Here is a 19,162-nt window from a genome sequence, read left to right as displayed (position 1 = left end):
ACTACAACATTATCCATTTTATCGTAATCACTTGGAGGACTTCAAGTGGAATTCAACTGCATGCCAGCAAATTCAGATTGTTCAGTTAAATTTGATTTGGAGTTATTGCACAACAAACCCGCTTCCCTGCCCCCCCCCGCCCCGGACTTTTGCAATAATGAAAGCAACAGGAAAATGCACTGGAAAGTGTAGGATTGCTCTTGCTTGATGCAACATTGTATAACCTCTCTGCACACAAATCAGGATGAATGCTAAGTAAATAGGTGACCTTGTCTAAGCTCTCCACAAACTTTGTGAAAACAAATCAGGATTAATGTTCAATAAACAGATCATCAGGAAGCTACCTTAGAAAGGCTTAGCTGCATTTGACACCTTTTACATTAAGCCATATCTACCAAACAATGTGAGAACATTTCGCAGATGGGGTGTTATTCTGCATGTGATGGAAATGTGAGAAAGAATATGCCTTCTGGTTGAAAATATTTGCACAATGTGGTAAAATATTTGGACAATCACTTTAGTAGGACACCAGACAAGCCTTATTATCCATATCTAAGGAAATTTTGGGGTAAATAAATTATCTTTTTGTGTGTGTGGTAGCAGAGAAGCAAGTTATAGCAAAATGTTGGAAAACTGAAGAAGAAATCTCTTTGGAGATCTGGTGCAAATATGTCTGGACTATAGCAGTAGCAGAGAAGCTAACAAAGTAGTTACAATAGATGACTTTGTGGAACAGTGGAACTGCTTCACAACTTATATAAATCAACAATCTGGGCAAAGAAACTACCAACTATGCATGGTGACCTCTGGAAGGACAATTTCTACCAAATATGCAGAATGTGAAAGTGACATTCAGAATAACACAAATCTGTATCTAATTGTATTGCTTGTTGTGTATTGTTATGAACATTTTATTTTAAAATGAAAAATGCTTATCTGTGCATCCAAAGGTATCTTGCTCTCTTGAATGACTTCTTGGAACACCTACATAGTGCCACCTCTTGGGATTCTTCCAGAAGGGTGTTTATTGTGGGATTAGTACACCAAATGTAACCACATTTTTCACAGTGTTCACATGATGTCATTGGCATCAACGTACCAGTCTTCATTATGTCCCTCCTATTTCCTCCAGAATTATTCTTTCCACCAATACATTTAAAAAACCTGTTGGCAAAAGCCCATTTGCAATACCTGAAAGACCCCATTTGGTCTAATTTCAAACCCCAGTTCAGACCTCCTCCTTTTTCTTCTTTGGCTTAACCCCTTAGAACTCCTGATCTTCTAAATGAAAATAAGCCAAAGGAATGATCATCACCACCACCACCATCACCACCACAATGAGGTAAAGTGGCAGAACATCAGGCATCATTTTCACAATGACTGGAAAGACACAGAAGTTTATGGAGGTCCTTCAAGAATAATCTGGGATGTACAGCCTGTGGGTTTCAAATCCACAGCTTTGCGAATCCGTTTTCCGAGTCAGTACTTCTTACTAAGCAGCGAGGCATCTGTGTATAATGTTTGTATCCCTGTGTTCTAATTAGAGCCAATTAATTTACATTTTAGATCTTTTCCACTACAGTATTGCATATTCAGAATAAGTAAATCATACTTAAGGCCATTTCAAACAATAGTTTCAATTGTATTTGTCTCATATGCCAGATGTGAAGGTCAATCCAGCTGTGTAACTTCAAACATTTTGTCCTACTCCTGGAAGCTGACTATTTGCATAAGTAATGTAATATGTGACGCAGGAGCTCATGAATCTCAGTTTTCAGAGCTTCAGAGATTACGGAAGTTTCTGTCTGTGAGAGTCAGGACTTGTCATGTCATACAGTTCTATAAGTAAGTTGGGTCAACTTGGACAGTTGTCAAAATAGAAATCAAGGATCATTTATTGACAATGATTAAAATTATGTTAAATTATGCAAATTTTAATTGTGGGGTATTTCAGCAGGTGTTCAAGTTTCTCAGTTAAAAAGCCAGATTGTTCAGTAACGGTAGCAGGTGCATGAGGTGGAGTGACACAGCTCTCAACACTGCAAGATTAAAGCTAAAGGTGAGAATTTTTAATGAAATCCCCAAGTACCACCCCCTGACTTTCCCTAATGTCATCCAAATCCTGCCACCTTAACCTTCAAAAACAGTACTAAGGGGGCTCATAAAAAGTAAGGGGGCCATGCCTGCTCTGTCCTCCTGTAATTCAAGCATTTAGTAGCACCACTGCTGCTTTTCATTTGCCCTGTGCCAGTAGCACCCTATCACATGAAAGCACATTCATAGGCTAAATAGTTCTTGTGCAGATGGTTCGTTGGTTATTTATTTATATATCTGGTTGGACATAAAAAACAGAGAACCATGACAATATAGAAGAAAACCAGAGATTTGGCTGTGACTAACAGGAGCAGCCAACTGACTGTAGCAGCTAGCAAGTTTTCTGCATAACAGTTTTAAGGATAAGCAGTATATCTCAGCAGTGAGAACTTTGAATTTCAACAGCAGTACCTTTAAAAGTCCACAGCCAATCTTAGGCTGTGTACACCCCAGGGTGTTAAAGCGCATGTGGGTCACACAGATCTGATTTTTCCATGAGCACTTTCCATTAAACCCTAACATCAATGTTTCTGGTCTGCACTAGTGAGAGGTGCTTGATGGAATATATATATGGACTGTGTGTTGTTGTGCCCACCCTTCAATTAGTACTTTCCCACCCTCCCTGAGTTCTAGAAACCTATGGTTCATGGTGAGCATGTACACAGGTATTTCTTTACCTGTGTGTGCGGCCAATTTTTTTTAAAAAAATTGTAGATACATGGTTTCTAATATACCGGACTTTCATAAAACAGTGAGGAAAAAAGTATGGGTTGCTCCCGGCCCCACCAGAAGCCCACTGAGAAGCACCTCACCAATGAAAATGGTGTGGTGATAGATGGCACCCCCAGCAAAATGTCACCAGACACTTTAAAAAAAACCTGCTGACACAATGTGCTTCAGTACATCCACAGCTAGGTAACATGCAATTTTATATTGGATTTCCCCTCCCCCATACTACATTATCTGTAGATGTGAAAAATCCAAATTAAAAGGGTGTATGTGTGTGCAGGCTGCCACTTGGATGAGGACAATGTAGAAACACATTACAGTTATCATGTAAACATATTCCCAAGAAGGAACAAAAAATGTCTTAAAGTATCTGAAACTGCCTTTAAATACCTCACTTTCCTTTGTTCTAAGAGACTTTGCTCCTTTTCATCACTTTTCTCACTCAGTTTGCCATCCAGAAATCCCTAACAAAATATTTTTTTGCAACCCCATCCATTGTTATATTTCAGAGTCTTCAATGGGGCTGTTCAAATATATCTTAGGGGGAGCAAATGGCAAGCCCTCGTAGGGGAGGATCAAGTTCTGAACCTGGAATTGTTTGACTCCTCCGGACTTGGCACGTGCTGCCTGGTAAGACTTCCCTTCTGTTATCCGCTTCTGAAGAGTTCCCATTTCAGAGTCCCAAGGTTGCCCCTTTCTAAGTTTCTTTAAAGTATTTCGGAAGCCCTCTGTGTTGAAGTAATAGATTAGGGGGTCCAGTGTGCAGTTCATACTGGCCAACAGCACAGTGACAACAAGGGCCTGGCGCACTGAATCCCGCATTGGTGGTTCAGTCTGGATCACATGGGCCTTTATCATCCCATAGGCTGCAAGAATGATATTGTAGGGTACAAAGCAGATAATATAGATGACCAGGTTGACCACAAGCATGCGAATTGTCTTCTGCTGGCGTACGCTCTGCATCCCACCAGCCTGGCACAGTTTCTGAAAAATTCGGACTGAGCAGTATGTCACAGAGGTCAGAGGCAGGAGAAAGCCAAGAATCTCTGCTAGGATGACCAAGGGGAAGAGCCCTTTCTGCCACAGGCCGTCACTGAAGCTTTCAAAACACAGAGTGACTGTCTCATTGGATTTGTTACAAGAAGTTGTTTTGTGGACACCAGCCACTGGAACAGAGCCCATCAGGATAAGCACCCAGACCACAAGGCAGAGCAGTCGAGCCACTGTGGGGCGCCTAAGGTGGCGCCAGCGTAGAGGGTAGACAATAGCAACAAAGCGGTCCAAGTTGATACACATTAGGAAGAGGCAGCTACCATACATATTTATTTGGAAGACAGAACCAGAGACTTGGCAAAGGAGGGTTCCAAAGGGCCACTCCCCCATGGTATAATAGTAAATACGGAAGGGCAAAGATATTGTGAAAAGAAGGTCACTCACAGCCAAGTTCAACATGTAGATGCTTACCACTGACTTGATTCTTAGGTAGTACAAGAAGATCCAAAGGGCCGCAACATTGAGTAGCAAACCTGCTGTGAAGATCAGGCTGTAGCCAATCAAGTGTATTTGGTGACTGGCACTGTGATCCTTGCAAAACTCCAGTGTACCATTGGTAGCTGACATGCCTGTGAATCATCTGAGGGCTTCAGTCCTGCCGTAACGGATATTTGGAGTAACAAAGAAAACTAGAGAGGATCTCCCTCAAAGGAAAGGGTGCCAGACTAACTGCATAATACTCAAGACGGTGCTCATTGCTGTACTTCTTAATTCAGTTGCTGCTAGATGGTTGTCATCCCAGCATTTCTACTTGAGCCTCCAGACCTCAGAAACCATCAGAGATGAGAATGTCAGACCCATTCTTGATTGCACAGAATGATGAGCCTGGAGGAAAATTAGAAAGATAATTTCTAATTGTAGCAAACTCATACAAAGAAAAACCAGAAATTAAATCTTAGGGATGGGCAGTGGCGAAAAAACATGTGTGGAGGGAGAAAGGAAAAAGCAACAAGCAGGAGAACAGACGTTAATGAAGGCATAGGATGTTGCTATTAAAATATTCAGAAAAACACAAGGGGGTCTCCAGATTTTCTTCTCTGCTTTTCTCTACTAATTTAGGAGCTAACTACACATTACATATGATACCAGTGCCCCCCCAACAGTTATGAGAGGGGATGGGCTTGAGCAGAGGAGAAGGAGGTACTTAACCCTCTCCCTACCTCACATTTTTTCTGTTCCAAACCATATAAGAACTGGGTTTTTTCCAGCAGGTAAAAATGTATTTTGCAGGTAAAGTGCAGGTAAAAATGTATTTTGAAACTCGGGGAGGGCTCCTTTTTTTGCCTCTCCAGGTTTGGAAAGATAGGGTGTTGCCATCACAGAAAAAAAATACATATAATCTTAGTCTTTGGGTGGGGTTAAACTGTCAGATAATTAATTACTTTGATTTTTTTCATAAATTTTGGCTCAGTTTAGACATCAAGTCAGCATGCACAGACATCACATGCACAAACCATGGTTTGCCATTTCATGTCAAACTATGATTTCTGATCCTTGCCTCCTAGTCAGAAGTTTGACTATGAGGGCATTACACTAAATTAAGATTCCTTAATTGTGGCTGGGTGTAATGTCTGAATTAATCTTTTGTTGGAATAGAAGAAACAGCGAGCAAACCATTAAAATGCTAGACAACTAATTTTTTTGAAAGTGGCACACTTCTTGTGGAAATTGAAGCCTGGGGAGGCTGTCCTAGTCAATTCCTTGGGGCCCTTTAGGCAACTGGCAAAAATAGTTCTCTATAGAAGAGCTTTTATATTCTCTGGTCTGGAGGCTAATAGTCCTAATGCCGAGCCTTATTATGTTTTGTGATCTCTCGTCTTCTGGGATAGGCTTGGTTGTGCACTTTTTAAAAAATATTGCATTTTGTTTTTAAAAAAAGGTAAGTTACAAAACATTTCAACTGAGAAGAACCCCAATCCCCTTCCCTCCACCCACCCCCCCACTAATTACATATCTACCTTCTCTGGACAGGATATCATGAAATAATAGCAGAAAAAACCCGGCTCAGAACACCAGAGCTTCAACTAAGGATTCATCTCCACAGCTGCATATGAGTCACTGAAGGTTGCATATTTTGAGAATTCCCATAAGTTAATTCCCATAAAATAACACAATATTTCAATAAAATCATGTTCTCTTTGCATTCCATCCAAAGCTCAAATCTGTTTTGTTAACTTTTCCATTAACACACTTGGTTGTACACTTTAAACTACTGGATTTTGTTTTTCTTGTTATTATTCATCATCACCAAGTGCTGATGTGGCAGGCCCTGCCTCAAGGCGATGAGGAAGTTACAATCATACAGGGTACACTTTCTAACGCTGGAGCCCTTCCAAAAAGCTGCCTGCATATTTTCAAACAAATCTCCATTAGCCACAAAAATTAAAAAATATAACAAAACTAGAAACACAGGAATCTGCATTATACTGAGCCAGAACATTGGTCCATCTTGCTCAACACTGAGCAAGTGTCTCACTGAGTATTAGTGCCTCCTCAGAGTTTTACACACAAGTTCTTCTCCGCCCTACCCAGAGATGTTAGGGATTGAACCTGGCCCTTTTACATACAAAACATGTGCTCTGCCACTGACCTCCAGTCATCCCTTTATATCAGGGTTTACTAATCTGTAGTTCTCCAGCTCTCATCAGCCCCAGCCAGCACAGCCAATGGTCAGGGATGATGGAAGTTATAGTCCAACAACATCTGGAAAGCCACAGGTAGCACCTTCACCTTAAATTAAATATGTGATTTCTGAAATCCAAATTATTTACTGTATTTTATTTGCATCCTGCCTTCCCAGTAAATGGTGCTCAAGGCAGCTAACAGCAGTAATATAAACACAATAATATATAGTAAAATACCATAAAAGCAAGTAAAAAAATTTTTTTAAAGACTAGTAAAACAACAATTAATTGCTTTAAAAACAAACTACTTAAAACAAATTACAGCATATTTACAAGTCAGCCTATGGCCCAAAGGCCAGTCTCATTAAAAATGTCTTTGCCTACTGGCATACGGTCATCAGAAACAGGGCTAGAAAGGGCTCCTTTGGTAAGCAGTTCCAGACTTTGGGAGCAGCCACAGAGAAGGCTGTCTCTTGAGTTTCTGCTACATGTGCCTCAAATGTTGGTAACAGTGTAATGGCAAATCCAGAAGTGCAAGATCCCTTCATAATAACAATAATAATAATAAAATTTTATTTGTTAGTCGCCTATCTGTCCGAATTAACAGACACTCTAGGCGACTTACAGCACCAAGATAAAATACAATAACAATCCAAAACACAATTATCAGTTAAAAACTAACATCAACATCAAGTAATACATCAAGCTAAGCTACCCCAAAATTCCTATAGGCCTGCCTGAATAGCCAGGTCTTAAGAGCTCGGCGAAAACCCATCAGGGAGGAGGCATGTCAAAGATCATAAGGGAGAGAATTCCAGAGGGTGGGGGCCATAACCGAGAATACCCTCTCCCTGGTCTGCACCAGCCTAGCTGTTTTGACCGGTGGGACCGAGAGGAGGTCCTGTGTGGCTGATCTTGTGATGCGGCCTAATTGGTGATACTGGAGACGGTCCTTCAGATAAACTGGGCCAAAACCATATAGGGTTTTAAAGGTCAGTACCAACACCTTGAATTGGGCCCGGTAAGCCACTGGTAACCAGTGCAGATCTACTAACACTGGGGTGATGTGATCCCGGCGACGGCTATGCTTAATCAAGCGTGCCGCCGCTTTCTGTACCAGCTGCAATTTCCGGACCGTTTTCAAGGGTAACCCCACGTAGAGCGCATTGCAGTAGTCTAAGCGAGAGGAGACCAGGGCACGTATCACTCGTGGGAGCAGATGCAAAGGAAGGTAGGGCCGCAGCCTCTGTATCAGGTGTAGTTGATACCAAGCTGCCCGGCTCACCGCTGAAACCTGAGCCTCCATGGACAGCTGGGAGTCAAGAATGACCCCTAGGCTGCGGACCTGGTCCTTAAGAGGTAATCTCACCCCATTAAGCACCAAGTCGATGTCTCCCAACCTTCTCCTGTCACCCACGAGCAACACCTCGGTCTTGTCGGGGTTTAGCTTCAGCCTGTTCTCACCCATCCATCCACTTACGGACTCCAGGCACTTGGACATAGTCTGCATAGCCAACTCTGATGAGGACTTAAATGAGAGATAGAGCTGAGTGTCATCCGCATATTGGTGACACTGCAGCCCAAAACTCCTGATGATGGCTCCCAGCGGCTTCACACAGATGTTAAATAGCATGGGGGAGAGGATAGAACCCTGTGGTACTCCACAATTAAGAGGCCAAGGGTCTGAAACCTCATCCCCCAATGCCACCCGTTGGTACCTGCCCGAGAGATAGGAATGGAACCACCGTAAAACAGTGCCCCCTATTCCCAATCCCTCTAGGTGATTTAACAAGATACCGTGGTCAACGGTATCAAAAGCCGCTGAGAGATCCAGGAGGACGAGGAAGGTATATTCTCCCCTATCCAACGCCCTCCTCATATCATCCACCAGAGCAACCAAGGCTGTTTCAGTTCCGTGTCCAGTCCTGAAGCCCGATTGGAATGGATCTAAATAATCTGCTTCATCCAAGTGTGTCTGTAGCTGTTTGGCCACCACTCGCTCTATCACCTTGTCCAAGAATGGTAAATTAGAGACTGGGCGGAAGTTGTTCAACTCTTGGGGATCCAAGGAGGGCTTTTTTAAGATGGGCTTTATCACTGCCTCCTTGAGGGCTAATGGTATGGCACCCTCTTCCAAGGATGCATTTACCACTGCCTTGATCCCTTCGCCCAGTCTTTGTTTGCAGCTCATAATGAGCCACGAAGGGCAAAGATCAAGCAGACAGGTGGTTGGCTTCACAGTAGAGAGCACCTTGTCCACTTCCTCAGCAAGAAGAGGCTGAAACCGATCCCACCAGACCGGAATGCTACCGGCCGACTCTGGCCCACTTCCTGTATCCACGGCATATGGAATCTTGCTCTTCAGGCGCTCGATTTTATCGGCAAAGTGTTTAGCAAATATGTCACAGGAGGCTTTAGAGTGCTCCATGGGTTCCTGGGCAACTGGACCGACCAGGCTTCGGACCACTTGGAACAACCTCCTAGGACAGCACTCTGCCGACGCAATAGAGGCAGCAAAGAATTCCCTCTTTGCTGCCTTTGTTGCCACCTGGTAGGCCGCTATTGCTGCTCTAACCAGTGTCCGATCGTCTTCAGTGCAAGATTTCCACCACCGGCGCTCTAGTCGTCTCACCTCCTGTCTCAGACCCCGCAACCGTGGTGTATACCAGGGTGCTGTCTGAGTTCTATTCAGGGGGAGAGGACGTTTTGGGGCCACCCGGTCTACCGCCCTAGTGATCTCTCTATTCCACTCTGCCACCAGGGTTTCGACCGGGTGTCCTTCAGTCAGCTCCAATTCCCCCAGCGCATTCAGGAATCCCTTAGATTCCATCAGGCGTCTGGGGCGGACCATCCTAATGGGTCCTTGTCCCCTGCGGAGGGTGTGCGGCATTGAGAGGTCTATATTCACCAGATAGTGATCTGACCATGACACGGGGTTAGAAGAAACAGCCCCCATTTTCAGAGCACTCCCTTCCCCTCCCGAGACAAACACAAGGTCAATAGCATGACCGGCTACATGGGTGGGTCCTGTATTACTAAGGTGCAGTTCCCAAGAAGTCATGGTTTCAATGAAATCCTGAGGGGCTCCCATGAGAGCGGTCTCAGCATGCACATTGAAGTCCCCCAAAACCAATAGGTTGGGGAAGAGCAACCGTACAGCCGAGACTACCTCGAGCACCTCGGTCAGGGAGTCTGCTGTGCAGCGGGGCGGGCAGTACACAAGCAGGATCCCTAAACTGCCCTTTGGGCCCAACCTCCAGTACATGCAATCAACAAACTTGGTCTCATGGAGGGGGGGTCTGGTGAAAATCAAAGACTCCTGATAGATAACTGACACACCCCCTCCCCGCCTACCAATCCTCAGCTGCTGCGCGTATCGGAAACCGGCTGGACACATGGCCTCAAGTATGGGAGTAATACACACCAGGTCTGCGTTCTCATCCAGGATCATATCATGGATGAGAGATGTCTTCTGTACCACAGACCTGGCGTTACATAACAGCAGTCGAAGGTTGGATGGAGTACTGCATCCCCCAGTTATCTTCTGGTTGTGGACAGGCCCGGAACAAGGGATGGGTATAACGCATCTATTCCTTCTTCCCCTGAATTGGCGTGGCCTGCCACCCGTATCCTTCCAGGATCTGCCGCCTAGCCTTTTTATATCATGGCACCCCACTCCTCATGACAGTCATGCTATGCCCCCTCACAGCCATGCCCCCTCACTCCTCAGTCTTTCCCAGGCATGCCTTCTCCCACAACAACAGATGCCCCTAGGAGCCAATCAGCATTGAAAGGGAGTGTATTAGCTACTGAGAAGAATCTTCTCAGTGGCTCACTCACCTCCTTTCACTGTGATTGGCTTAAATCAGCAGGAAAGGACAAGGAAGCATATTAGAAGGTTCTCCTCTGTGACTAACACACTCCCTTTTCATGCTGATTAGCTCATAGGACATTGGAGACATAGGGACCCTGCTCAAAGTAAGGGGTCTAAGACCCCCCAAGATGATGGACAACCACACCCCTGAATGTTGGACAGACAAAAGGGCCTTAAAATCCAGGCAGGTTTATATGGGAGAATGCAGTCCTTCTGATAATCTGGTCCCAAGCTGGTTAGGGCTTTGTAGGTCAGAACCAGCCTTATTGAATTGTCCCTAGATTGGTAGCTAATTATGCTGTTGTAACACAGGGGAAACAAAGGACTCATGAACCAGCCCTAGTCAATAGACTGCCTGTGTGATGTCCCTGCATATATATAATACTGTAAATATGGTAAATGCAGGTTTATTAGAGTATATGTGGTAAGTAAACTGAGTGAGAGGGGGGGAGTACATGGGCTGGAATGTTGATGAGTGTTGTATTATGATTGGCTGAGCGCTTGAGCGCCTGAAGGTATAAATGAGAGGATGACAGTGGAGAGAGGGTTGGTTCTGAGGGTTGGAGGGTGGATTGGATTAGGCAGGTAGTGAAGCAGGTATTAATGACTAAGAAATATAAAGAGTAATGCATCTTATGAAACCACACCCTTGTTGACTAAACCTTTAAGTAATCTTGTTATTCCCTGTGTATAGAAATAAATATTTCTTGGTTTACCTAACGCCTGATCCTTGGCTGGGTTTACACAGGCCAGAAGGGTGGGAGGGCATATACCAAGGTTGGGAAACAGTATCAATGGTGGCAGCGCTGAAGAGACAGTGTAACATCATCAGGTATCCAGAGCAACCCAGGGCTGTAATTTTTAGAGACACAAAGATACAGGGGGGTTGAGGCCTGTAAGTAAACCCAGACACAAAGTAGCAATAAGCCAGGAGGAGACTAGGGCACAGTCTCAAGCCATTATTGTTTACAGGGAGTGTCTGGTGGTGCTGCCTAGCAGTGGGATCTTGTGAGATCTTTGCTAGAGCCGATGAGAAAACTGTTTTGAGAGCAGGACCCTGAGGTGGGACCGTGACAAGGTGCTGACCACAGGCCGGATCCTAGCAGGTGGCGCCTGAGGTGGGATCCTGACAGGAAGGGGCCTGACAGCCTGCAGCATTCTGAACCAGCTGAACTTTCCAAACACTCTTCAAAGGCTGCCCCACAGAGTGCATAATAGGTACAGATTAGATGTAACTAAAACATGTATGGTCATGACCAGATCCAGAAAAGGCACAGTTGGCACACTAGCTTTAGCTGTACACAAGTGCTTCTGGCTATTGCTGAAACCAGGGCATCCAGGTTCAGGGCTAAGTCCATGAGCACACAAACTGTGATCCTGAGTCATTTCCCCATTCCAAAGGTTTATCATGGCTTTCACAGAATTGCCCACCAAGGTGAAAGGAAAATTGCCTAGAGCCATCAGGAAACCTTTTGGATCCTTCAGCCTCCTGGGGAGGACCATTTTAATTAGCTCCTCTTCACCCCTGCAGAGGCTGATTCCCAAGTAAGCCTGCATAGGGTTGCCAACTCTAGGGCCAACTTTCTGTGGCTAATGCACATTAAGCCTTTGCATCCTTTATTTTTGCTATCCTTGAAAAAAGGCTCTTGTTGAGATAAAGCCTCTGGTGTGGTCACCACTGCAGGTGCGTTCATGCAACTGCACTAGTGTGGCCAGATGCTCCTGTACTTTCAATAGTGGCATCAAATTCTGGAAGGTATGGGACAGGTTTCAAATCCCCTCTTCCATATAACTATTAAAGGAGCAGAAGCCGTGCTGTTTCCTCTACTGCTAATCACTGTAAAGGACTAAAAGACATGCACTGAAGGCCTGTAGCCAAAAAATTTTAGGAGCACAAAGAGGGCATAGGGTGGGGGGAGATGAATCAATACAGAACCTAAATACAAGTAACCCAATCTGCTTAAAGTTATTTCACTTTATTAAATATTAATGAAGCACATTTTAGAAGTGATCAGTGTTTGCCAATCGTTCCGGTGCCTTTGCACTCATTTGCTAGAACAATAGAAGGTGTGAGCCAGTTTATGCCTTATGGAAAATGGAAATGGACTGCCTTCAAGTCGATCCCGACTTATGGCAACCTTATGAATAGGGTTTTCATGGTAAGCGGTATTCAGAAGGGGTTTACCATTGCCTTCCTCTGAGGCTGAGAGGCAGTGACTGCTGGCCCAAGGTCACCCAGGGAGCTTCATGGCTGTGTGTGGATTTGAACCCTGGTCTCCCAGGTCGTAGTCCAACACTCTAACCACTACGCCACACTGGCTCTCTCATGCTTTATGGAGGAACTGCTAAATGCATGGTTGTTTGCTCTAAAACTGATGGGACTAAAGATCCTTCCCTCCTGCTTTTTTCTTCTATGGAAGCTCAGAATTTGGGGAAGGGGCGTGGGGGGCCACTGTGGCTAAAGCTGTAACACATTTAACAATGTGCCGAATCTTCACACACACCCTTTAAAAAAGAAAAAGGAAGCTGCTTCAGGAGGAGGGAACTAAAGTTTCCCTTCCTGCTTCTCCTCTCTGAATTCCCTCCTCCCAAAGTGATTTTGCTTTTATAAAAAAGGATTTGGGATACTTTCCCACATATTAGCGTGTAATATGTAGCTGGTATCAAAGCATCACTCTCTGTTAATCATAAGGCTGCAATCCTAACCTCAATTGCCTGAGGAAAGCCCCATTGACTTCAATTTACTTCTGAGTAGACCTGATTAGATTGTGCTGTGTAAGCAACACTGCTTCTTATTGGGTTATTCTGAAAATCTCCCTTGTGATTGTCTCTGGGATTATGCTACTAAAGAATGGATTTAGGTCCCTCAAATCTAACCAGTGTAATCACTTCACATGTAACTTCAAGCATTGCTTCCATCCCCCTGTTGGCGACGAAAATACCTTAGGGGTGGGGAACCTTTTTCAGCCCAGGGGAGTGTTTCCTCACAGGAACCACCATCCATGGTGGCTGGAACCAGAGGCAAAAGTGGGTAGAGCAACAGGTGCCTCTCTTACCTTTCTACAATAATATTTGGAGGTTTCTACATATATCCACATCTCTCCAGGCAAGAAAGAGAGGCCTTGCCATCATAGTTCAAGGACACATTCCATCCAGGCAAAAGCACTCAAGGAGGTTGCAGCGCAGGGCTATTGAGCATCTAGTCTGGGGATGGGGAGCACGGACTGGGAAGAGTCCCGAGGTCCACAGAGAGAGACCTGGAGGGCCGCATTTGACCACCAGGTCTGAGCGTTGCCCTTCCCACAGGGCTGAAGGAATCTCAATGTACTTTGGAGTTTGAGTAGAAGGCCTACAATCCTATGCCTGCTTACCAGGGAGCATGCCACATTCAACTCTATGAAAGTGACTTCGCTGAGTAGGCGTGTATAGGATTGTGCTGTGCAACTTGGTAGCTGATATTAGCTGATGACTGTGGGGTATGCAACAGTTCTGTGTAATAAAGATGGGGTCCATTGGCCAGTGCCAGTTTGAAAGCATTCCGTCAACCTAACAGGCCTGTACCAACTTGAGTTCGTTCTTTGTCCGCTAGGTGCTGCTTTTAACAAACCAGTTCTTTTCCTCCCCAAAAATATTGATATTATTATCAATAGTTCTAAAGGAAACATTTATAGTTTGAAAGGAAATATCAATACATTAAAAGAAATATTGATAAAATTAATATCCTTAATATCATTATTTTAGAGGTGGATTTTTTTTACAAAATTTTTTTTTCAAAAATAGCTGCGGAAAATCGCAACATAAAAATCCAATCTGCAACAACAGAAAATAAGTGAATAAACAGAAAGTTTGGTACCAATTCTGACTTGGGCAGAATTCTAGCACATTTCTACTGTATAATCGGTTGCTATATCTTTAAGGGGCAACTTCCTGTCTGTTGGGCCTCCCTACAGAAAATGAACTGTCCATGTGAAGCTTGCAGAGAGTGGTCAGACTGTTTTAAGAGCTTGCTGCTCTTCCTGTTCTTCTTAGCCTTTATGTTTTTGTCCCTAAAATAAATTAGCTGATGTCTGGCTTACACTTAACAATTAAACCTCTGTAATTAATTGCTCACAACAACAACAACAACTCAATTGGGGACTTATCAAAGGTGGCAATGGCTACTGGAAAATGTGACTAGAAAATTGACATTTTTTCCCTAGTTATAAAAGTAGTTTTTATTCTTTTCTCCCCCTCCACCCCCAACTTCATACATTAATTTGTGTGCGGGAAAATAAACACAGTAAATCTTTCAAAACATAACAGAATCAGCAGAGGCTCTTAGTGGAGGCAAGAGTGAATTTCCCCAGATCAGCCTCATCAAGTGCCAACAACCAAGCAATAAGGACTTGCAGTACAGTGATTTGAGGTTAGAGTTTTGCCTCCATCTGCAACCCAATCTAGCATCCTAGCCAAGGGCTGCTTTCAGTTCAAAGTAGCAGAAGTTCAGGCTGGATGTCACTCTGGGGAACATCTAGCCCTCTTGATGCTGTTGGACTATAACTCCCATCATCCCTGACATCGGCCAGCTGATAGAAGCTGGAGTTCAACAAAATCTGGAGCGCCACAGTTCTCCCATCCCTGCTCTAGTCTTTTTCTTAGGGCCAGCTAAGATGATACACGGGAGACGTGAACGGACTCCCAACTTTTTTTTTTTAATGAAAAGTAGCTACAGGAGGCTGCCAATTTTGGTGGTGGTACACAGGTTTAAAACCAATATAAGATTGTTAGGCAGACATGGCCAGAGCCTCAAAGCAAACTCTGAAGAGCCCCTTGTCAGTTTCACCTTGTGTTGAAGTCTGACCAGCGGCTTTCTCTGAAGGTGCCTGAAGACTTTGCTAGACAGGCTAGGGAGATGGAGACCAAAATAACCTCTTCACTCTCATTTCCAGTTTTTCGATACCAGAAGTAAAATGAGCAACATTCAATACAGAACAGGAAATGAAAGATGTACATAGCCCAAGAGTGTAGCAAGACAATTTTCATTTGGGGGGGCAGAGACAAAAATGGGGGGGGGACAGTGGTAACTATAAAAAGGTTTCTGGGAAAAAATTTTAATAGGTAATGATAACACCCCCCAATTTATGCATTTTAATTAGGAACTATGCAAATCATTTTAAAAACAATATTTTCCACTTGCAAAATAGTTGTGTAAACCAAATAACAGTGACTAGGAAGTAAATGTACATTGTGCAAGTCATCCTATCATAATGATCTGAACTGTTAATAAAGTCTAATGTGCCATGATTTCTCTGCTAACTTGCAGAGGAACTGTTCACTTGAAATTCCTTCAAATTTGTTACTTTTAAAAGCCAACATGACTGTTTGCTTTTCTCTGATGAAGCACTGAACACCTATATGGTGTCAGTGCATGCGTCAAAGCTGAGAATGAACTTTCACAAAGAGCTGTAGATGCACCAAAGGTGAGTCCTGCAGCATGCAACAGTGTACATGCGTGGAAAGGCTTCCTTGTACAGGTACAATGTTTTAGTAAGCTTGTGAACTGTGCGTTCAGTTGTCCTGAGGCAGCTACTTCCTGAAACTAATTACCCTGATCTCCGTTGCCACGCCAGGAAAGCAATTAAGAGAAGTTTCACTTTAAAAATTAAATTAATGTTTATAAACATCACTTTTCATAAGGAAATGTTTGACAGCATGTCACATAGAAACTATACGTCTCTCCAAAACACAGGCACTGGAATTAACTGTACAAGCATACAATCTCTGTTCTACAGCAAGGCCCTGGACCAGCCAGCTAACACTGCTTCTGATGGCTCTACCAGCAAATGTAACCTGCCCTATTTTGGTAGTACATAAGTTCACATGAGAAAAGCTAAATAAGGTGAATTATTTATAATGATTTTGCACAGTTGGGTAGAGTTCTAAAACTATTGCAGCTAAGGATCTAACCACATTGTACTCTTCAAAACCATTTTGAAATGCAACCAGCTTGAAAGGAGTGAAAGGATATCTTTTTTTGAACTTTTTTAACAAACTAGGGAAGAAATGCATCCCAGACATTCACACATAGGGTTACCATCATTTTGTCATTTCGAAGAGTACATTTGGCTTCGATAAGTGAAAAGTAAGAGTATGCTGTTGCACCATCTCTAAAAGAGTACATGTACTCTTAAAAGAGTACGGTTGGTAACCCGCCACACACACACTATTCCAGCTGCCCATTGCCTGGGCTAAGTTACTAAGGTCTCATTAGGCTTCCTGGTCCTTGAAGAGCCAGCTCACTTACCTCTCTGCTTTTTCTCAAGTCCTGCCTGGACTAGGCTAGCCGCTGCACTGTCTAGAGTAGACTTTATGCCCAAAAGTCTAGGCACACCCATCAGATGCACTAATAGCACTCACCAACCACAGAGGATGTCTGAGCACTACAGTGGAGGGGAATATCAGTGTTGCCGACAAAAAAAAAATTCCCATCAGACCCATGCCCCAAATCCACCAAAATCAGACCTTAATCCACCAGACACTGTGTTTAATAATATTTTTGCATTATTGTGAAACACTGTTATGAGGAATTGCTTAACAAGATGGATAATAGAATTTAAAAGTACTAGGAACCACTGGTGTGTTACATTTACGTTTGGAATTGCAGATGTAAATGTGCATGTGTCTTTTACGTCTGAGAGAAGTATGGAGGTTTTGTATTCCTGTTTTTTTTAGTTTTAAAAAATTGCTGGCTGGCTACTCTGAGAACAGGCTGCTGGACTATGTGGGTCTTTGCCTGATCCACCAGGCTCTTCCTGTGATGATTACAAAATGTACTGTTTATACAAAGAATACCCATTGTGGAATCACCTTATTAAACACATAGAGAGACTCCTCATTGGTGAGGCAGATGCACTCTGTGCATGCCCAGGCCATTTATTTCTGAGGCTTGTAGTTCCTAATCATGTCTCCTTTGGTGGTATTTAGGCTGCATCACACTTTGAATGGGTAGAATATTGCCTGCACATTTTCTTTCTCAGTCAGCCAATTGACAAGAACCTCCTTGTCTTTATACCTTTAAAAAACAACCAAACCAGAGGATCTGGAAGCTTGACTTTAAAATCCTTCTCTCTCTCACTGGCTCATTGTGTTGTGTTGCGTAAATTACTCTGATTATACAGCCATGAGAGTGGCTGTATACTATAGTCAGCATGGAGTTTTTGCATTCTGCAATGTTAAATTGAAAATACACCCCCATGCCATTCTGATGCTTCCGTTAAGATCATTTCAAAACAAAACCTTACAAAATTTATAGTCCTGAATAACCCTCTAAGTTTTCATAGTGATACACAAAACAGTCACAGAAAATTGAGAGTTCAAAGTGTAAAGAGAGAGAGAGAGAAACCAGACCCCTTTTGGACTTTTTTCTGTCAGAGTTCTCATAATTTGTTGAAATTAATTAAAATCAGCCATGTTCACAGAGAACCTGTAATCCTATTCCTGACTTTGCTCTGACCTTCATCTTCTACTGTTTAAAATTTTAAAAAAATGCCTGGCTGATTTTTAATTGTCATGCAAATGATCAAACCTGTCCTCTCCTCCTCCCTCCCTCCCATCACCTCCCTTTTGCCCCTTCCCTCCCCTTCTTTCACTCCTCCCTTCCCCTCCCCCATCTCCTTCTAATCCCCTCCTTCCCCTCCCCATCTTTCTGCTCCCCTCTCCTCCCCCCCCCCCCGTCAGTTTTACCTATCCTAGCCATGATTCATGGGAGTAAATCCCACTGCATTCAATAAGCATGCAAATCATCAAACCTACTCTTCCCTCCTCCTCCCTCCTATCCCCTCACTCTTCCCCCTCCTTCCCCTCCCCCCTCCTTTCCCCTCCCCTCTTCTCCTCCTCCCCTGTGGACAGTTTCACCTATCCCAAGCATGATTTCACAGGAGGAAATCCAACTGAACTCAATAAGCATTGAAATGATCAATATATTCTCAGCAAACGTGCACAGGATCTCATTTCTTACCTGCCGGATTAAAAAGCAGAGAAAGTCACTAACAAGCAAAAAACCTTGCAGTTTAAGAAGTTATCTATAGCCAACAGATATTTCTATCAAACGTTAAAAAGCAGGGAAATTGGGCAGCTATAGTGAATGCACCAGGGGAGCAGGAGACCTGACCTCCTCTCTGAGATATTGTACTACCCTACAAATCTGTCAAAATGCAAACACAATTTTGGTTGGTCTTTCACAGTCCAATCCACTTCCTGTGTAGCTTGGAAGAATTTGGTAATTCTTAAACAGCAAAGTTTTTTGCCTGTTAGTGAATATGCTTTCAATCTAAGGGGTAGCCAACTCGCCATGGCTTACAGCAGAAATGAAACAATAGTCAAGTAGCACTTTAGAGACTGTACATAGGAACAGAAATGCAAACAATGAAAAATACAAGAAAATATCCGAAAGTAGAAAATAAAAAAGTCTAGATTTTGGGTAGACAGTTTCATGAAACAAATAACAGCAGGGGGGCGGGGAGAGCAAAATGAAACTGAAGTATTTGTAAAAACCGCCAGATTCTGACTAGATTTCCCACAAAGCAGAAGACAGGATCATCTGCCACCAGACATGCACCTAAAAACATTAGATTTGGGGAAATTATTAAATTGGCAACAATGGGGGACATGCTCTGCAGGGCATCACAATACTATCCTTCCCGCTTTGTCTTATTCCAATTGCAAACCCTTTGGTTTGCCAACTACCTTCCACCATCCATTGAGATTTGTGTTCACTTCATTCACACTTTTAACTTTTATATTTGCTGTG

At 43.5% G+C, this 19,162-nt stretch overlaps 1 protein-coding gene across 4 annotated transcripts in view; it reads right to left on the bottom strand.

Moving 5' to 3' along the window:
• Positions 1-2,292: 2,292 nt before the first annotated feature.
• The window catches only part of LPAR5 (lysophosphatidic acid receptor 5), a 22,965-nt gene continuing 6,095 nt past the window's right edge, over positions 2,293-19,162 (bottom strand). For all 4 annotated transcript variants that reach the window (XM_061626046.1, XM_061626213.1, XM_061626151.1 and 1 more), the window contains exon 2: positions 2,293-4,701. In XM_061626046.1, the coding sequence (XP_061482030.1) occupies positions 3,322-4,443 (1,122 nt within the window). In that variant the 5' untranslated portion in view covers positions 4,444-4,701 and the 3' untranslated portion in view covers positions 2,293-3,321. The remainder of the gene's footprint in view (positions 4,702-19,162) is intronic.

This window comes from Rhineura floridana, chromosome 1 (assembly GCF_030035675.1).
Source record: "Rhineura floridana isolate rRhiFlo1 chromosome 1, rRhiFlo1.hap2, whole genome shotgun sequence".
Taxonomy (NCBI): Eukaryota; Metazoa; Chordata; class Lepidosauria; order Squamata; family Rhineuridae; genus Rhineura; species Rhineura floridana.
This window is presented reverse-complemented; position numbering and strand designations above follow the sequence as displayed.